The 16,832-nt window shown below is 41.3% G+C and overlaps 1 protein-coding gene across 4 annotated transcripts in view; it reads right to left on the reverse strand.

Annotated features, from left to right (window-relative positions):
* Window positions 1–16,832, reverse strand: part of CATSPER2 (cation channel sperm associated 2) — an 18,207-nt gene continuing 1,375 nt past the window's right edge. For 2 of the 4 annotated variants that reach the window (XM_015459327.3, XM_059879059.1), the window contains exons 2-13: window positions 16,615–16,761; window positions 15,661–15,834; window positions 15,002–15,070; window positions 8,325–8,497; window positions 7,634–7,789; window positions 7,234–7,358; window positions 5,722–5,900; window positions 5,409–5,508; window positions 5,029–5,085; window positions 2,043–2,254; window positions 1,506–1,673; window positions 1–129 (exon numbers count right to left, since the gene is read on the reverse strand). In XM_015459327.3, coding sequence (XP_015314813.1) covers window positions 98–129; window positions 1,506–1,673; window positions 2,043–2,254; window positions 5,029–5,085; window positions 5,409–5,508; window positions 5,722–5,900; window positions 7,234–7,358; window positions 7,634–7,789; window positions 8,325–8,497; window positions 15,002–15,070; window positions 15,661–15,834; window positions 16,615–16,759 — 1,590 coding nt within the window. In that variant the 5' untranslated portion in view covers window positions 16,760–16,761 and the 3' untranslated portion in view covers window positions 1–97. Of the gene's footprint in view, window positions 130–1,505; window positions 1,674–2,042; window positions 2,255–5,028; window positions 5,086–5,408; window positions 5,509–5,721; window positions 5,901–7,233; window positions 7,359–7,633; window positions 7,790–8,324; window positions 8,498–15,001; window positions 15,071–15,660; window positions 15,835–16,544; window positions 16,762–16,832 lie in introns of those variants that run through there. The other 2 variants (XM_059879060.1, NM_001192477.1) reach the window with 2 other exon arrangements.

A 16,832-nucleotide genomic window follows, 5' to 3' on the forward strand; every position in this document is an offset into this window, starting at 1 on the left:
AATTATTAACAGGATTTATTAGACTTTGAATTCTACATTTCCAGCTATTTCCTTCATTTATGTTGGCCAAAAATAGTGAAGCCATCCACTGTCAGCTCTACTTGTCTTCAAAGTTCATCAGTGCCTGCACTGTAAAGAAACAGACTGTGAGGCTGGAGACCTAAGAATATTCGGAACATACAAACGTTTGGTGAAGATCCTGCTTCTCTGGGTTCCAGGTTCCTACTCACATCTTTACTAATCTTTACTCTAAATTAAGCTGTATGAGTCTGTCCTCTTTGCCACAGATGAATTAATCCGTATTTAAAGAAACCACCTTGCTACCTTTACCTCCCCTTCACCTTGTTCTCCCCAGAACACACTGGGAGGCAGGGCCAGGACCACTGGAAAAATGCACCATTTTGAAGCAGGCAAAACCTGTCTGACATCCTGCTCTCAATTCCATGTTTCATTGTTACAAATTTCTCTTATTGCTCTCCTGTGCCCACCTCTGGGGGTCACATTCCTCTTCCCTCATTGATATTTTCACTTTGGGTTGATTTTAGCCAGGTATTAGGCGGAGAACACTAATAACATGCTAATAAAAGGAGGATAGGTATTAGGAGGTATTAGGAGGATAACACTAATAAAAATGCCCCTAACTCTTCTAGTTTTTTTATTTTTAGAGGAAAAACTCATTGATCCAAATTAATCTCCAGGTAGCTAAATCTCAAGTGAGAAAATTAGGAAAAATAATTTTGAGTAGGTAGTTCTCAGCTTAAATCAAACTCTGCTATTTCAATCACATATTGTCTCTGCATCGGCCGACTCTAGAAAGGACTGAAAGGAAGAGAATTCATAAATCTCTTGAGGACAGTGGGCTCTTGAGAGCTTTCTGCCAACTATCCAGTCCTCACAGCTACCAAACTTGAGCCTGAGGCCCTTACTGCCTGGGCCTGAAAGGTGACCTTCAAAGAGAGGAAACTCGCATTTCAAAAGCGGGTGGGCTGCCCAAACAGAGCAAAAGCCCACCTTACTATCCTAATTCTCAACAGCTGGAACTGGGTAGTTTTCTCTTGGGAAATCAGCTCTCGGACATCACAAGATTTCTGTCCCCTACCAGGGAGATTCCCACGTAGCACAGTGGAAAAGAACCTGCCTGCCAATGCAGGAGCACAAGAGACACAGGTTCGACCCTTGGGTCGGGAAGATCCTGGAGAAGGAGATGGCAATCCACTCCAGTATTCTTGCCTGGGGAATCCCATGGTCCATGGGGTCACAAAGAGTCAGATACAACCTAGTGACTAAACAATAACAACCAGAGAAGCAGAGTTGCCAGGTCCTCACTAGGTTAGAAGAAATCAGGACATATGCCCAGAAAGTGATATGCCAAATGCTGAATTTGCCTTTTTTAGGTGTGAGGTAGAAATTCAGAGGCTGAGATGCCACAACAGTGAACATACTCTCTCTTCCCAGGTATATATATGCTGCTCTGATGAACTTAACTCCTAGCATCCATGGCATACCTGCAAACTCTTGTAACTGCTTACGCTCCTCCAGGTTATACTGAAGCTTCTCTAGCAACTCAAAATACCGGAAGAGTGAATCTCTAGGCCAGACAACACGTTCATCCTGATCCATGTCCATTAGCCCAGGCAGATTCTGGTGCACGTGAGTCTCCCAGTCCAGCTGACCTGGAAGGAGGAATGCTTCTTAAAAATATATTGAGATTCATGGAAGTTGGATAAAAGCTGATAAATTCTATGGGGGTAGAGGTGGAGAAAGCAGGGATGAAAGAGGATGCGGGAAGGAGAGAAGGAAAAAATGTGTAGCACCAAGAAACCACTTTTACAGTAAACAAAGAAAGCCACAACCGTACTTTTAAAAACTGCAGCAGAATCACAGAAGAAATGAAGAGGTGTGAAGAAAGTAGTCAAGGCCAGAACATCGGACTGGTGGAGAAAATGGGGAAATACACACAGTGGGAGAACTCCTATTAAGATTTTGGGCTGTCTCATGGAAAAGAGGGGTCTGAATTCAACTGGAAGAAACCTTCTGCTTACCGATAAGGTCACAATATCTGGAGCTAGAAACCGACGAGCAGGAGGAAAACGAAGAGGAGGAAGAAGAGAAGGAAGATGTAGACTTTCTCCTTTTGGACAAGGACTTTGTTCTTGACTTAGATACTTTTGAACCCTTTCTAGTGGCACTCTGCTTAGACTCTTGTTGAGAAGATTCTGTTAAGTCTGAAGGTCTCCCTTGTTGACTGGCATCTCTGGAAGTGAAAAGGGAAATTTCATTGCTTCAAATACATCTACACGATATGACTAGTTCTATCCCTATTCTAGTCCTGGCCCTGGCCTAAAAGTAGAACTTAAAGCGATGAGGCATCTCTGTTGTGGCATCTCAGCCTCTGAATTTCTACCTCACACCTAAAAAACTGCTGCCAAGATCTAAGTTTAAGCATATCCAACCTAAATTAACCAATGGGATGCTCTCCTATTAGTGCCCTTCACTGCATAACTTCTGTGCTCACTCTTATCCAGGCTTTCACATTCCACACTCCACCTTATTTTGCAGAGTCTTAGCCCCACCCACAGCCCTTGGGCCTATGTCTATTGCACCACAACTATGCCCCCTGAGCCCTCGATTCCATCTCATTATTAGAGGGACAGTGGCCTCAGGTCTTTATGTCTTCTCCATTTATGGTTGCTCCTTTGGGGATCTCATCTCCTGAGTTTAAATGCCTCCTAGATCTCTGGTGGCTCAGATGACAAAGAATCGACATGCAATGCGGGAGACGTGTGTTTGATCCCTGGGTCAGAAAGATCCCCTGGAGAAGGGAATGGCTACCCACTCCAGTATCCTCACCTGAGGATATATAGACAGAGGAGCCTGGCAGGCTACAGTCCATGGGGTCACATCAGACACGACTGAGTGACTAACACTTTCACTTCAGATGCAAATTTAAGCCCCTTGTCCAGATCTCACTCCTTAAACCAAACTTGTATATATAACGTTTACTAATGTAGAAAGCTTGAATTTCTAATGGACATCTTAAATCCGATCAAAACTAAATTCTTTTCCCACCAATCTTCCATTCACAGTCTTCCCCATCTCAGGTAACTGACCCTTTCTGCTCAGGTCAGACTCTCATCCTTAAATCTTCTCTCATAACCTACATCCAACCCACCAAGAAATCCTGTTGACTCTACCTTCAAAATATATCTTTTCTCATTAGTATTGGTACTACTCTGGCCTGAACCATCAACATCTCTTATTTGGACAGCAGCATAGCCTAACTCATCTCTACGCTTCTCTTTTTGTTCTTCTTATAGTCTATCTTCAACACAGCAACCAGACCAATCCTTTTCTCTTTTGAAAAATATTTATTTATTTGGCTGCACTGGGTCTGAGTTGCAGTGTGTGGGCTTAGTTGCCCCAACACATGTGGGATCTTACTTCCCAGAGCAGGTATCAAACCTGCGTTCTCTGCTGCTGCTGCTGCTGTTGCTAAGTTGCGTCAGTCATGTCCGACTCTGTGTGACCCCATAGACGGCAGCCCACCAGGCTCCCCCGTCCCTGGGATTCTCCAGGCAAGAACACTGGAGTGGGGTGCCATTTCCGCATTGCAAGGTATATTTCTAACCACTGGACCACCAGGGAAGTCCCCAGACTAATCCTTCTTAAACGTAAGTCATTACATGTTGTTACTCTGCTATGTTCCCCTTTTCACCCAAAATCAAAGCCTAAGTCCTTACAGTGGTCCCCCCAGCCCTACAGGATCAGGTCCCCGTTGTCTTTCTGACCTCATCTCCTATCACTCTCCCCCCTGTTCACTCTATTTCAGTCACAATAGTGTCCTTGCCATTTCTCAAACACCACCAGGCATGCTTCTTGTTTAGGACCTTTGCACTAGCTGTTCCCTCTGCCAATAACACTCCTCCCATAGATATCCATGTAGTAATGCCCTCACGTCCTCCAAGTCTTTGCTCAAATGTTACCTTCTCAATAAGGCCACTCTGTTTAAAATTAAAACCCATAATGAATCCCCACCCTATACTCCAATCCCCCTTAACCTGTTATACATTTTACTTTTTCATAATGCTTATCATATTTTTAAATTTTTTAATTGAAGTATAGTTGATTTGCAATGTTGGGTTAATTTCTGCTGAACAGCAGTGACTCAGTTATGCACATATACACTTTTTATATTAAATGCTTATCATATTTTAACATGTTAATTTTCTTTTTAATATGTTCATTGCTTATTGTCTCTTTCCTCCTCCTACTTCACATAAATTCTATGAAAACAGGCATTATTGTCTTTTTTGTTCACTGATATGTTCCAAGCAACTAATAAGTATTCAATAATTATTAGTTGATGCATTTCTTCTTTTTCTTTCTGCTCTCTTGTCTACTGCTACACATTCATGGCTTTGAATATCATCTGTTTCATGGAAGGTACTGTTACTAGTTTCCTATGGTTGTGATAACAAATTACCACAAACTTGGTAGCCTAAAACAACAGAAATTTATTCTCTCACAATTCTGGAAGCTGGAAATCTGAAATTGACATGTCAACAGGGCCATGCTCCCTTTGGAAGCTCAAAGACAGAAGGTTCCTTGCTTCTTCTAGCTTCTGGTAGAAGAAGCCTGGCATCCACTGGCTTCCTTTGGCTTGTGGTTGCATCACTCCAATCTCTGTCTCTGTCTTGACAGCTTCTCCTATTCTGTGTCCATGTCTTCTCTCCCATATCTTATGAGGCTCCTAGTCACTGGACTTATGGCCCACCTGGATAATCCAGGGTGATCACATCTCAAGATCCTTAATTTATTTGCATCTGCAGAGACCCTTTTTTCCAAATAAGGTCATGTTCACAGGTTCCGGGGGTTAGGACATGGACCTATCTTCTCGGAGGCCACTGTTCAACCCGATATGATAAGTGGTTATTGAAGGAATAGAATCCTCTCTCAGAGCCAATCTTCACCTTTGGCTTTCTACCTCTTTCACGAGTGTGCATCCCACTTCACATATACACTCCTAACCTGGCATCCAGTTTGCTAATGCTTGACCTCTGTGCCTCAGGGATTAGGTTTTGTCTCCTGCAAAGAAAAAAAAAAAAAAAAAGCAAAACAGTGAAGAGAGTTACACCGAAGCAGGAGGGTAGTAAGGAAAAAATAAAAGAATTCTGATCATTAAGTGAAGAAAAGTGGGTGAGAACAAGTTGCAGTAAAGGAGTGAAAAAGAGTAGGAAAGCCCTGAAGTGGATAAAGAATCGGGCAATATTTTAGAGCTGGGGAATTCTAACTCTGAGGCAAATCTGTCCCACGGCGGGAAACGGGATGAAGGCCAAGGAGTAGAAATAGAGGGTGGGATCGGGAAACCCTCGAGAACTGAAGGTGTGTATGAAGATATGGCAGCAGACCTCTGGATAATCTGCCGCTTGAATATGTCGGCTTTGTGCTGGACCTCCAGGTGTGTCATCTCCTCGTTCAGCTCATTCCTGATATTCTGGAAGTTAGTAACTGCCCCAGAGGGCCATTAGGAGTCGGAAGGCGGCGGTGACTAGACCTGGGGAGACCGCTTGGGTGGGGAGAAACCAAGTGAAACATCCATTCCAGGGCCCACGCTTTCCTATTACATCAGATTCTCTCCCTCTGTAATCCAGCAAACCTCGCTTTCACTCTAACTTCTTCCCAGCCCCGCTGCCCACCAAGTTTCACCTCTTCTATGCTTACCCATCATGGCTACTATGATATTTCGAAAGATAATGGAACCAAGTAACAACCAGAGGATGACATAGATGCTGCTGAAGGTGCGGCTGACCTCAGGCACCTTCCAGGTGTCCTGAAGCAGTGCATACCAGTGGTCCAGGGTGAAGAGAATGAACACGGTTACTATGGAATTCAGTAGGTCCCTAAAGAAAAAGGAGATGTGAGTACAGAGGGAGCTAATTCTCTACGAAACACTACCATTTGTACTCTCACAGCAACATATGAGCACTTCTTTGCAGTTTGCTCTGACTTTGGCTCCTTTTCTACCATACTGGTTTTTTTTTTAACCTAATCTTCAGTTTGAAATTGCTTTACTTGCTTTTCCTTTGTTATGAATAATCTATGAATATCTCTAAGTATTCCATCAGTGCCTGAGGCACAGTAGGTACTCAATACATAGATATTAACTGAATGTTTAAAAATTCAGCATGTGATTCATGCTGATTCATGTGAATGTATGGCAAAACCCACCACAATATTGTAATTAGCCTCCAATTAAAATAAATAAATTTTAAAAAATTGAATCACCAATTACACATTATTTTTGCAAGTTCATTCTACACTGTTCTATGGACTTCACCTGGTAGAGTCACAAAGTTAGCAAACATCATGCCTACTTTGTTTGCTGCATGAATTGATAGCCAAGTAAGTGGATGGATGTGTAGCATAAACATGTGATTCCAAATAATGAATAATGATAAGTATATCACAAAAGATCTCAGAAGATATCTAAATTTTCCCTCTTATCCCTCCATATACAAATTATTGAAAACATCAGAGCCTGAATAGAATGAATTCTATGACTTCCCTAAATCAATACTCTTACAAAACCACCTGTTAGTCTAAGATAGAGAGCTGAGAAGTGCTGACAAGATTGGATTCCAATTTATAAATAACTTTGTATCCTCTAAATCCAAATAGACTTTCTACTAGTAATCAGAGTTCTCTAGACAGAGATTACTAGGAGGTTTTACTTTTGAAAGAATGTAAGTGTGTTCATGTGTAATTTCTACACTGAGAGATTGCAGTAAAACCAGTGACCATGCTTGAGAGTCATGGTAACATTTATTGATGTGTGTGAAATGTGTGAAATGCTGTGTAAGTGCTTAAATAAATTACATCATTTATCCCTATACTCATGAACTTATGCTGCTTTTAATCCCATTTTTCAAAAGAGGTAACTGAAGCATAGAAACCAGGGCTTAACCACGGGAGTATACTGCTTTTTAAAGATAGTTGATAAGGGTAAGTTTGAATTCGCAAAACGCAGAGCAAACCAGGAACTAGCTGCCCTATTCTCAAAATTGGAGCTAATACCACTCACTATTCTTTGCTTTCTCTTTCCTTCTCCCTACTGTGTTCTATTCCCATTTCTTATAATAGACTATACTTGTATTACTGCACTTTGGATTCGCTTCCCAGTCTCATGTCCAGATTCTCTCCCCCACCCCCGAGGCTCCCCCTGGTCCTGCCTACGAGAAGAACTCATGATACTCCAGGTCCTGGCGAGTTGAACGGGTGTAATTCTCGAAGAAGTAGACACCAGCCACAGCAAAAATGTAGAAGAAGATGAGCAGCAACATCAAGAGGAAGGTCATGCTCTAAAGGTCATGACCTTGAGTCAGAGCTGGGCCAGACTAGGCTGATTTCCACCTACAGCCCAGTCAGGCCCACCCTGGAAATCCCCCACCAGACCCTCACTTCTAGCCTGAGCCCAGTCATCTCTAGAACACAGTGGCTTGTCCCCAGCCCTTTCTCATGGACAACATTTCACAGGGTCTCTTATTGCCTTCTTTCACCCACCCAGACTGTTTCATGTTATATCCCCATGTTTTTCCACTTTGCCCACCTGATAGAGCTGCAATAGTCAAATTACCTTGAGGGCCCTGACCAGGGCCAAAATGATGACTCGAACTTGATGGAATCGTGCAAAGAGTTTGAGAGACCTTAGTACCCGGCAGATCCTCAGCAACTGGAGCCATACAGGTTTGCTTGTTACCCCTGCCAGCACCACAATCTCAGGAATCAGAGACTGTAGGAAACACAGATTGTGAGTAAAATACACCCCTCAAAGCACCCAGTACAGCTGCCCTTTTTTTATCTCTTCTTTTCATAGTTCTTTGGTCATTATCCTTTGAATAGCATTTTCTGGGGACTGTTTCCTATTCAGTCTTCCTATAAAAAATTACTTAAACTCTGCATTTCAACTTGCTCAGATGTAAAAAGGGGATTATCTCAGTGCTTATCTCATTAGATTACTGTGGAGCTCAAATGAAAAAAAAAAAAAAAAGCAAGTAAAACAGGATAGTTCCTGACATTTAATTAGTGCCTAGTAACTGGTAGAAGTTATTGCTGAGGTTAATGTGATTAGATTCTTCCTTGCTTCTAATAACAACTCCTGCAATGCCTGACTTTTAGTTTTAGAGAAAAAACAACCAAAATAAGGAAGTTAGGTACATTTCTATTTGTTTCTTCCTATACTGTAACCATCTTTTCTTGTCTTTGATTCACCTAGGCACATTTCTCCGTCCAGTAAATTAACCTTCAGGATATCTATCTATCCTTACCAATACTGTGACCACAAAGTCAAAAACGTTCCAGGCATTCTTCCAAAAGAGAAAAAAGCTGGATAGCCACATAAGAAGGATCTCCAAGATGAAAATAAGCAAGATGAACCAAGCTGCCACCTCCAGAGTCAGCTTCAGTGGCTCCAATTGGGTATTTGCAGATTCAAGCAATTCTGTGAGAATAGAGCAAAGGATGAGTAGAGCTTAAAGAAGGGGGAAGTTGAATGATAGAGAATGATTAGCAACTGCTAAAAAGCCACAGTTGTGCCCACTGCTATGCCATTTTTCTTTTGGAAAATTAAGGAGTTTCTCTCCTTAATACTGTTGTTGGTTCAACCTATGAAACAGAACTGAACATGAAAAATAGCTTCAAGTCATCTACTGTTGGTTCTGGTACGTGTTAACAGCTACAAGTTACTGCCTTCTCACTCTGGGGTCAGAAAGTCACCAAGGAATTGCTTAACGACCACCAATGCTGTCTGCTGTCTGTTGTTTGGTGTTACCGGAACACCAAACTTCACAAAGCAGCAATGGGCCTTCAGAAAAGAATGCAAATGTAGGGCCATGGTATGGAAAGTGTTTTATAACATATCTAGGAACAAGAAACCAAATTCATGGGATGTATTAGGCTATCACAAGAAATTACCTGGTTGTTATTTTTATTTATTTGGCTGTGCTTGAGTCTTCACCGGGGCATGTGGGCAGCACACAGGCTTCCCAGCGCAGGGGCCTCTCTCTAGTTGCGGCGCGTGGGTGGGCTTAGTCATGCAGGTGAGTTTACCTGCCGCTCAGGATGTGGGATCTTAGGCTCAGACCAGGGACTGAACCTATGTCCCCTGTATTGGAAGGCAGATCCTTAACCACTGGACCACCAGGAAAGTCCTTTTGTTAGTTTTAAAACTTTCCCTTTCTATTTTGCCTAAAATTGATTTTATTCTGCAGACTGAATCCAAATTGAACCCTTTGTAGAACCTATTTGCTAACTTTGATTTCTTAACTCATCTTTCAACCCTCTTCACTTCTTCTATACATTTAATAGATGTATATCATGCTGTAGAAAAAAGCATTAAGATCAAAATAGGTTTAAAAGCTAAATAATAATTTGTTTCTCTTTGAAACAGAATAATCTGAGAACCTCCAAAGGCACTATGACTGATATGCCTGGCGGTTAATAGAGACAACAAGAGAATAATCAATCACCTTGAACAACACAAACTGCTGTGTAATTTTGATACATACTCAGTTATAAATTGTTATTGTTTTTAGCAATGTTTTGGCTAATTACATCTATTATGAAGTAAGGAACACTGATATTCAAATACAACTTCATGGAGAGCAAAAGAATAATCCTGCAAGTTTATTTCAAGACAGTCTTCATCAGATTCTATAAATTGCATTCATCTGATAGAAAATTTTATTTAGCACATAAAGATATCTCTAGAACCTCAAAAATCAGTGTTAAAATTGTGTTATACTCAGGTTTTTTTTTTTTGTTGGAAATAAGGACTATTCACACTCATGATGTGTTATTTTCAGAGAAGGGCTTGCAAATAAGCCAAATCTTCTTTCTTTTCTCACTCTCACCATTTAGAAGCAAAATATGAAAAGTATAAAAATAAGCCAATTGGTGTCTGAAGTGCAAAGAATTACCAATATCATTCTAAAAGAAGATTAGTTCCTATTTTTTTATGCCCGAACACATAATTAAATTTTCACCTACACTTTAACATACATAACATGTATTTAACATATAATACATAATGTTGTAAACCTAAAACTAGTACATATCTAATTTTTTTGAAAGAAACAAAAACTATAAAAATATAATACATAGGGAATTCCTTGGTGACCCAGGGTCCAGTGGTTAGGAGGCACTTTTACTGCCACGGGCCAGGGTTTGATCCCTGATCAGAGAACAAAGATCCTGTTAGCCATCCAACACAGCCAAAAAAAAAAAAAAACCAATAAAGTAAATATATTTGCTACCCAAACCAAACTTAACATATGTTGTTGTTCTTCAGTTGCTAAGTCATGTCTGATTCTTTGTGACCCCATGGACTGCAGAACGCCAGGCTCCCCTGTCCTTTACTATCTCTCGAAGTTTGCTCAAACTCATGTCCATTGAGTTGGTGATGCCATCCAACCATCTCATCCTCTGCCTCCTCCTTCTCTTTTTGCCTTCAATCTTTCCCAGCATCAGCGTCTTTTCCAATGAGTCATCTCTTCACATCAGAAGGCCAAAGTATTGGAGCTTCAGCTTCAGCATCAGTCCTTCCAATGAATATTCAGGGTTGACATCCTTTAGGATTGACTGCTTTGATCTCCTTGCTGTCCAAGGGACTCTCAAGAGTCTTCTCCAACACCACAGTTCAAGAGCATCAATTCTTTGGTGCTCAGCTTCTTTATGATCCAACTGTCACATCCGTACATGACCACTGGAAAAACCATAGCTTTGATTATATGGACCTTTGTTGGCAAAGTGATGCCTTTGGTTTTTAATACACTGTCTAGGTTTGTCATAGCCTTCCTTCCAAGGAGCAGTGAAAGTCGCTCAGACTCTTTGGAACCCCATGGACTGTATAGTCCATAGAATTCTCCAGGCCAGAATACTGGAGTGGGTAGCCTTTCCCTTCTCCAGCAGATCTTCCCGATCCAGGAATCAAACCAGGGTCTCCTGCATTGCAGGTGGATTCTTTACCAACCGAGCTATGAGGGAAGTATAGGAGCAAGTGTCTCTTAATTTCATGGCTACAGTCACTGTCTGCAGTGATTCTGGAGCCCAAGAAAACAAACTCAGTCACTGCTTCTACTTTTTTCCCTTCTATTTGCCATTAAGTGATGGGACCAGATGCCATGATCTTAGTTTTTTGTTGTTGTTGTTGTTGTTAATTTTGTACTTTGTAGTGATCTTAGTTTTTTGAATGTTGAGTTTTAAGCCAGCTTTTTCACTCTTCTCTTTCACCCTCATCAAGAGGCTCTAGTTCTTTTTTTTTTTTTTTAAGAGGCTCTAGTTCTTGTTCACTTTCTCCCACTAGAGTGATATCATCTACAAATCTGAGGTTGTTGATATTTCTCCCAGCAGTCTTGATTCCAGTTTGTGATTCATCCAGCTCAGCATTTTGTATGATGTATTCTGCATACAGATTTATAATCAGAGTGACAATATACAGCCCTGTATTCCTTTCCCAATTTGGAACCAGTCAGTGGTTGGGTTCTAACTGTTGCTTCTTGGCTGGCATACAGATTTCTACAGAGAGAGGTAAGGAAGTTACCTGTTTGTTGTGATACACACAGTCAAAGATTTTAGCGTAGTCAATGAAGCAGATGTTTTTCTGTAATTCCTTTGCTTTCTCTATGATCCAACAAATGTTGGCAATTTGATCTCTGATTCCTCTGCCTTTTCTAAACCCAGCTTGTTCATCTGGAAGTTCTTGGTTCATGTACTACTGAAACCTAGCTTGAAGGATTTTGAGTATAACCTTCCTAGCGTGTGAAATGAGTGCAACTGCACTGTAGTTTAACATTCTTTGGCATTGCCCTTCTTTGGGATTTGAATAAAAATTGACCTTTTCCAGCTCTGAGGCCACTGCTGAGTTTTCCAAATTTACAGACAAATTGAGTGCATCACTTTAACACCATCATCTTTTAGGATCTTAAATAGCTTAATTGGAATTCCATCACCTCCACTAGCTTTGTTGAGTCAATATATAATGCCACATAAAAATTAATTTCTAGACAAATAATATACTTTCTTTTAAAAAAGCATGATCACTTATAAAATGGAAAAAGTATAAATTTACTCACATTTTATTATTAAAATTATAACACTAAAATAAAATAGTAACATGTTACTTTAAAATATTTTTACTTCAATTTACTTCTCCATATCACAGAAAAAAACATGATAAAATAAAATGATTATAATTACTAAGGAGGTTTTCAAAGTTATATATGTTTTCCTGGGAAACAAAGTCATAGGACAACAAAGATTGGGGAGCTTTGATCTAGAGAACTGTTACTTACATTAGTATTTTTCTCCCTATCTCTAACAGTAATATTTATGATCTGGAAAACTGCTTTTAAAAATCTAAACAAAGTCTTAATGTTTATCACACAAATTAGTCTATTCAAAAAAACTGTTAGTCACAAATTATTTCCCTCTGCCAACTCCCTCCTGCCTTTCTATCATGCGTGCATGCTAAGTTGCTTCAGTCCTGTCCAACTCTTTGCAACCCTATGGACTATAGCCTGCCAGGCTCCTCTGTCCATGAGATTCTCCAGGCAAGAATATTGAAGTGGGTTGCCATGCCCTCCTCCAGGGGATCTTCCAAACCCAGGGACTAAACCCCCACCTCTTATGTCTCCTGCATTGGCAGGCAGGTTCTTTCCATGAGAAAGTATTTAATGATCTTGCCAGGTGGTTGCCACATAGGCAGTCCACCGTTCCTTTGACACAATAATCATATTTCATATTCAGCTATTTTACCAAAAAGAATGGTTAGTGTTGTTCTATTTTGATTTGCCCATTAGATCCAAGGAATTCCATATAATTACTGCCCATTAGATCCAGGGAATCTCATATATTTACTTTATATTCTAAGGCTTAAGTCTATATCCCTAATCCTACAAGGTAAACACTTGCCAATTATCATGATTAACAAGAAATAGGAAATGTGGGTAAAATCCTCACCACTGTGGGGAGGAAATAAAAGAGTTCAAAGCATATAGTATACTGGAGTTGGCCAATGACACCAATTACTGTTGGGTCTTAAAATACTTCTGACCTGACTGCATTAAAACACTACTGTTAAGGTGGGAAACGTCCCCCAAATAGTGATGAAACGAGGAAGTGAGTTCTTCTACTCTCCTTTCTGAGTGGTTTGTTTGAGATGTAATCAAATGAGTTCATTGATTTTCCAAACATTCTTTTGCTTTTAATATGTTTCATAAAATTTATGATTGGTTTTAGAGTCATTTACTTTTTAAGTCACTCTGCTGGCTCATCTAACATCTTAGTTGTACCTTCACATACATTGTGAGCTTTCTTATTTGTACTTAATCTTTCTAAATCTATTTGTAAAAATGTAAATGTTGGATCACCTGCTGATAGGCACTCAGTATCTCTATTAGGAGATCCATTATATTAAAACCAAAAACCAAAAACCAAAAAACACCAGTATGTCCCCTACACACGAACCTTCAAGTTGCAAACTTTCAAAGATGCCAATGTGTGTTCACACATCCAATCACATAAGTTAGCTCATGTGTCTGGTGTACACGGTCATGTGTGTGCATCCTTTGCAAGTGGTTGTGCTTTTGTGTACTTTACTGTACAGTACCACATAGAGTACAGTATCTTTACTTCAAGACCAGGATGTCCAGAAGCAAGTGTAAAAACAGTGGTCATGTAGCTGGTACTGCTAAGAGGCACCAGAAATTGGAGGTCCAGAGAAAGGAACGAAGAGAGACAAGAGAAAGAAGTAACTGAAGAACCAGAGAGAGTCACAACGCAGGAAATGGCGAGGGGATTTTCTTTATTTGAGATACTTTTAGCTTTTGAGGCACAGAACCTGAACATAGAACAGTACACAAAGGTTGCAGCAGCCGTTCAGAACACAATCCAGTGCCCCCGTGTCATCGAAAACAAGAAAAAAAAAAAAAAAGAGCTACGACCCAGACATCACTGGATTGTTTCTTTCATGAGCATAGATAGAATTGAATTCAGCAAGGAACCATCAACATCAGGCATGAATGAAATTGCAGCTTGCCCTCCATCTCCTATGGTTAATGATGCTTCAGCTCTACCATCTCCCACCTCCTCTCCCTCCTCCAGTCAGTACCTCTTCTTGCTTGTTCACTCGACGCCAACTGCTGTGTGCCAAATCTTGTAGTATACCTTTCAGGGTACTGTACTGTGAGATTTAAAATGTTTTATTTTTTTTCAGTTTTTAAATTTTTAAAATTTATTTTTGGCTGTGCTGGGTCTTTGTTGTTGCATGGGCTTCCTCTAACTGTGATGAACAGGGACACTTTCTAGTCGAGTGTACAGGCTTCTCGCTGTGGTGGCTTCTCTTGTTGCAAAGCACAGGCTCTAGGGTACACAGGCTCCAGAGCACAGGCTCAACAATTGTGGCACACAGGATTGTTGCTCCATGGCATGTGGTAGCCTCTTGGACCAGGGATCGAACCTGTGTCTCATGCGCTGGCAGACGGATTCTTTACCACTGCGCCATCAGGGAAGCCCTTATTTGTTTTTTCTTTACATATTATTTGTGTGAAAAGTATCATAAACCTATTACAGTATGTTAGCACTATATAGCAGATGGTGTTGGGTACCTTGACTAACTTTGTTGGACTTATGAATACACTCTCGGAATGACTCGTTCATATGTAGGGGACTTACTGTATTAGACTAAACTAACTAACACAAGAAATACAGGTGGTTTTCCCATCTCCAATTTCTTAGGAGCCTGCTACCCCTACCTCTAAGTGTCTGGACTACCTTAGACTACTTTTGAGAGCCCTCCCAATGTTTCTAGGTCTTAGCAGTTGCACAAATCCAGGGGACTTAATATTATTAATTGTCACTATCACAATTCAAATAACATTCAAAAGTGTAAAGTGATCAACTTGAAGGAACAATGACCCCCATCCTTTCATTCAATGTGAGTTCTCACCTATTTCAACCATCAGTACAACTGTATTCAAGAAGATGAGGAAGATGATAAAGTTTCTGAAGATAGGACCTGTCTTCTCTTAAGAAAACATACAGAATGAAGTTCTTTCTAATTTATGCAGGCGACATAATTAGGGCAATAGAACCCTAATGAGAAGAAAATGGAGTTTGGGAAGGAAAAAATAAGTCCTTAGGCAGATGATGAGGCAAGAGTGAGTAAAATGGGATAAAAATGAGTGGCAAGAGGAACCTCCCTGGTGGTCCAGTGGTTAAGACTCTGCCTTCTAACGCAGCAGGTGTGGGTTCAATCCCTGGTCCGAGAACTAAGGTCCCACATGCCATGGGGCATAACCAAAAACAAAAAACAACACAACTCTTGTGGGGGGTGGGGAGTTTGGGAGGAAGGGATAGTTAGGGAGTTTGGGATCGACATGTACACACTGTTATATTTAAAATGGACAACCAACAGGGACCTACCGCATAGCACAGGGAACTCTGCTCAATGTTTTGTGGCAGCCTGGATGGGAGAGCTTGGGAGAGAATGGATATATGTTTATGCATGGCTGAGTCCCTTTGCTGTCTGCTATCACAACACTGTCAACTGGCCATACTCCAATAAAAAATAAAAGTTAAAAAAAAATAAGTGGCATGAAAGGATACGCTCAAGGACCCATCCAGCCCATAAGGAAAGAGGTGGCCTCTCGCTGCATCGCACTCGAAGGGTGCTCATTAGCCTCTGGGCATGTGTAATCCGTTCTACATGACGAGGTTTTATGGAGAATCGTACAAGCTGGTGTTGATCTCCCAACATAAGCTTCTTCTGACGGGAAGAATCTACATCAAAAATAAAAAAGGGACAGTGGATAAACATAAAAAGAAATCTTTGGGAGTATCAAGAGCAGGTAGGGTTGAGCGGCGGGAACACTTGTTAAGTAATGGACCCCTCCCATACCCCCGAGGGCTTACCTTGCTGTTCCTTCACATAGCAACTAATACTAGTTTGAAGTAAGAGCTAACCTATTGCTTATGACCAACACTGTTCATGCCCAAGATAAGTTACAGGTTCAACCCTCAAAGTTCTCAGTGTCTTTGGTGGAAACATCCAGGCCAACCAGGGCTACTAGGTATCCTAGGCCTAAAAACGAGTGACATAGTTCTATCTCCTGGATTCAGAGCTTTACTTACTAAGTCTTTATCAAGTTTGGTGTAACTTTTTAAAAGCTGCAACCAAACCAATCTCCCCTGAATTTTCCACCTTTAAAATTTTCTCTGCTTCCTACTCTTCGGAGGGTGTGGTTACATGTGTGTGTGTATTCAGTCACTCAGCTGTGTCCCACTCTGCGACCCCACGGACTGTAGCCGCCCACCCCCCCTCCCCGCCCACCGCCCCCCCCCCCCCCCCCCCCGCCCCAGCCCCGGGCTGCTCTGTCCATGGGATTTTCCAAGCAAGAATACTGGAGAGGGTTGCCATTTCCTCCTCCAGGAGATCTTCCCCATCCAGGGATGAAACCCGCATCTCCTGCATTGGCAGGTGGATTCTTTACCACTGTGCCACCTGGGAAGGGTGTGGATGGGAGCCTTAAATGCATCTTAGTGAAGAAACAGGCTGCTGACCAAGTATCTCTCGGATTGTGTGCCGTGGCACAGCTTGGCTCAAGCCTTGCAGATGCTCGATGAGAGAGAAAGTATCAATGAGCCGGGAACGAATGGCATCAGCCCGGGGTAGTTGCATGTGTCCTGATGGGTGATAAGTGGCCATGTCTGTTAAGAAAATAAAAGTGTCATTTCATTTTTGGAGTTGCACCAAGGCTTAGAGATTCTCTTCCCTTTCT

This window comes from Bos taurus, chromosome 21, assembly GCF_002263795.3.
Source record: "Bos taurus isolate L1 Dominette 01449 registration number 42190680 breed Hereford chromosome 21, ARS-UCD2.0, whole genome shotgun sequence".
NCBI lineage: Eukaryota > Metazoa > Chordata > Mammalia > Artiodactyla > Bovidae > Bos > Bos taurus.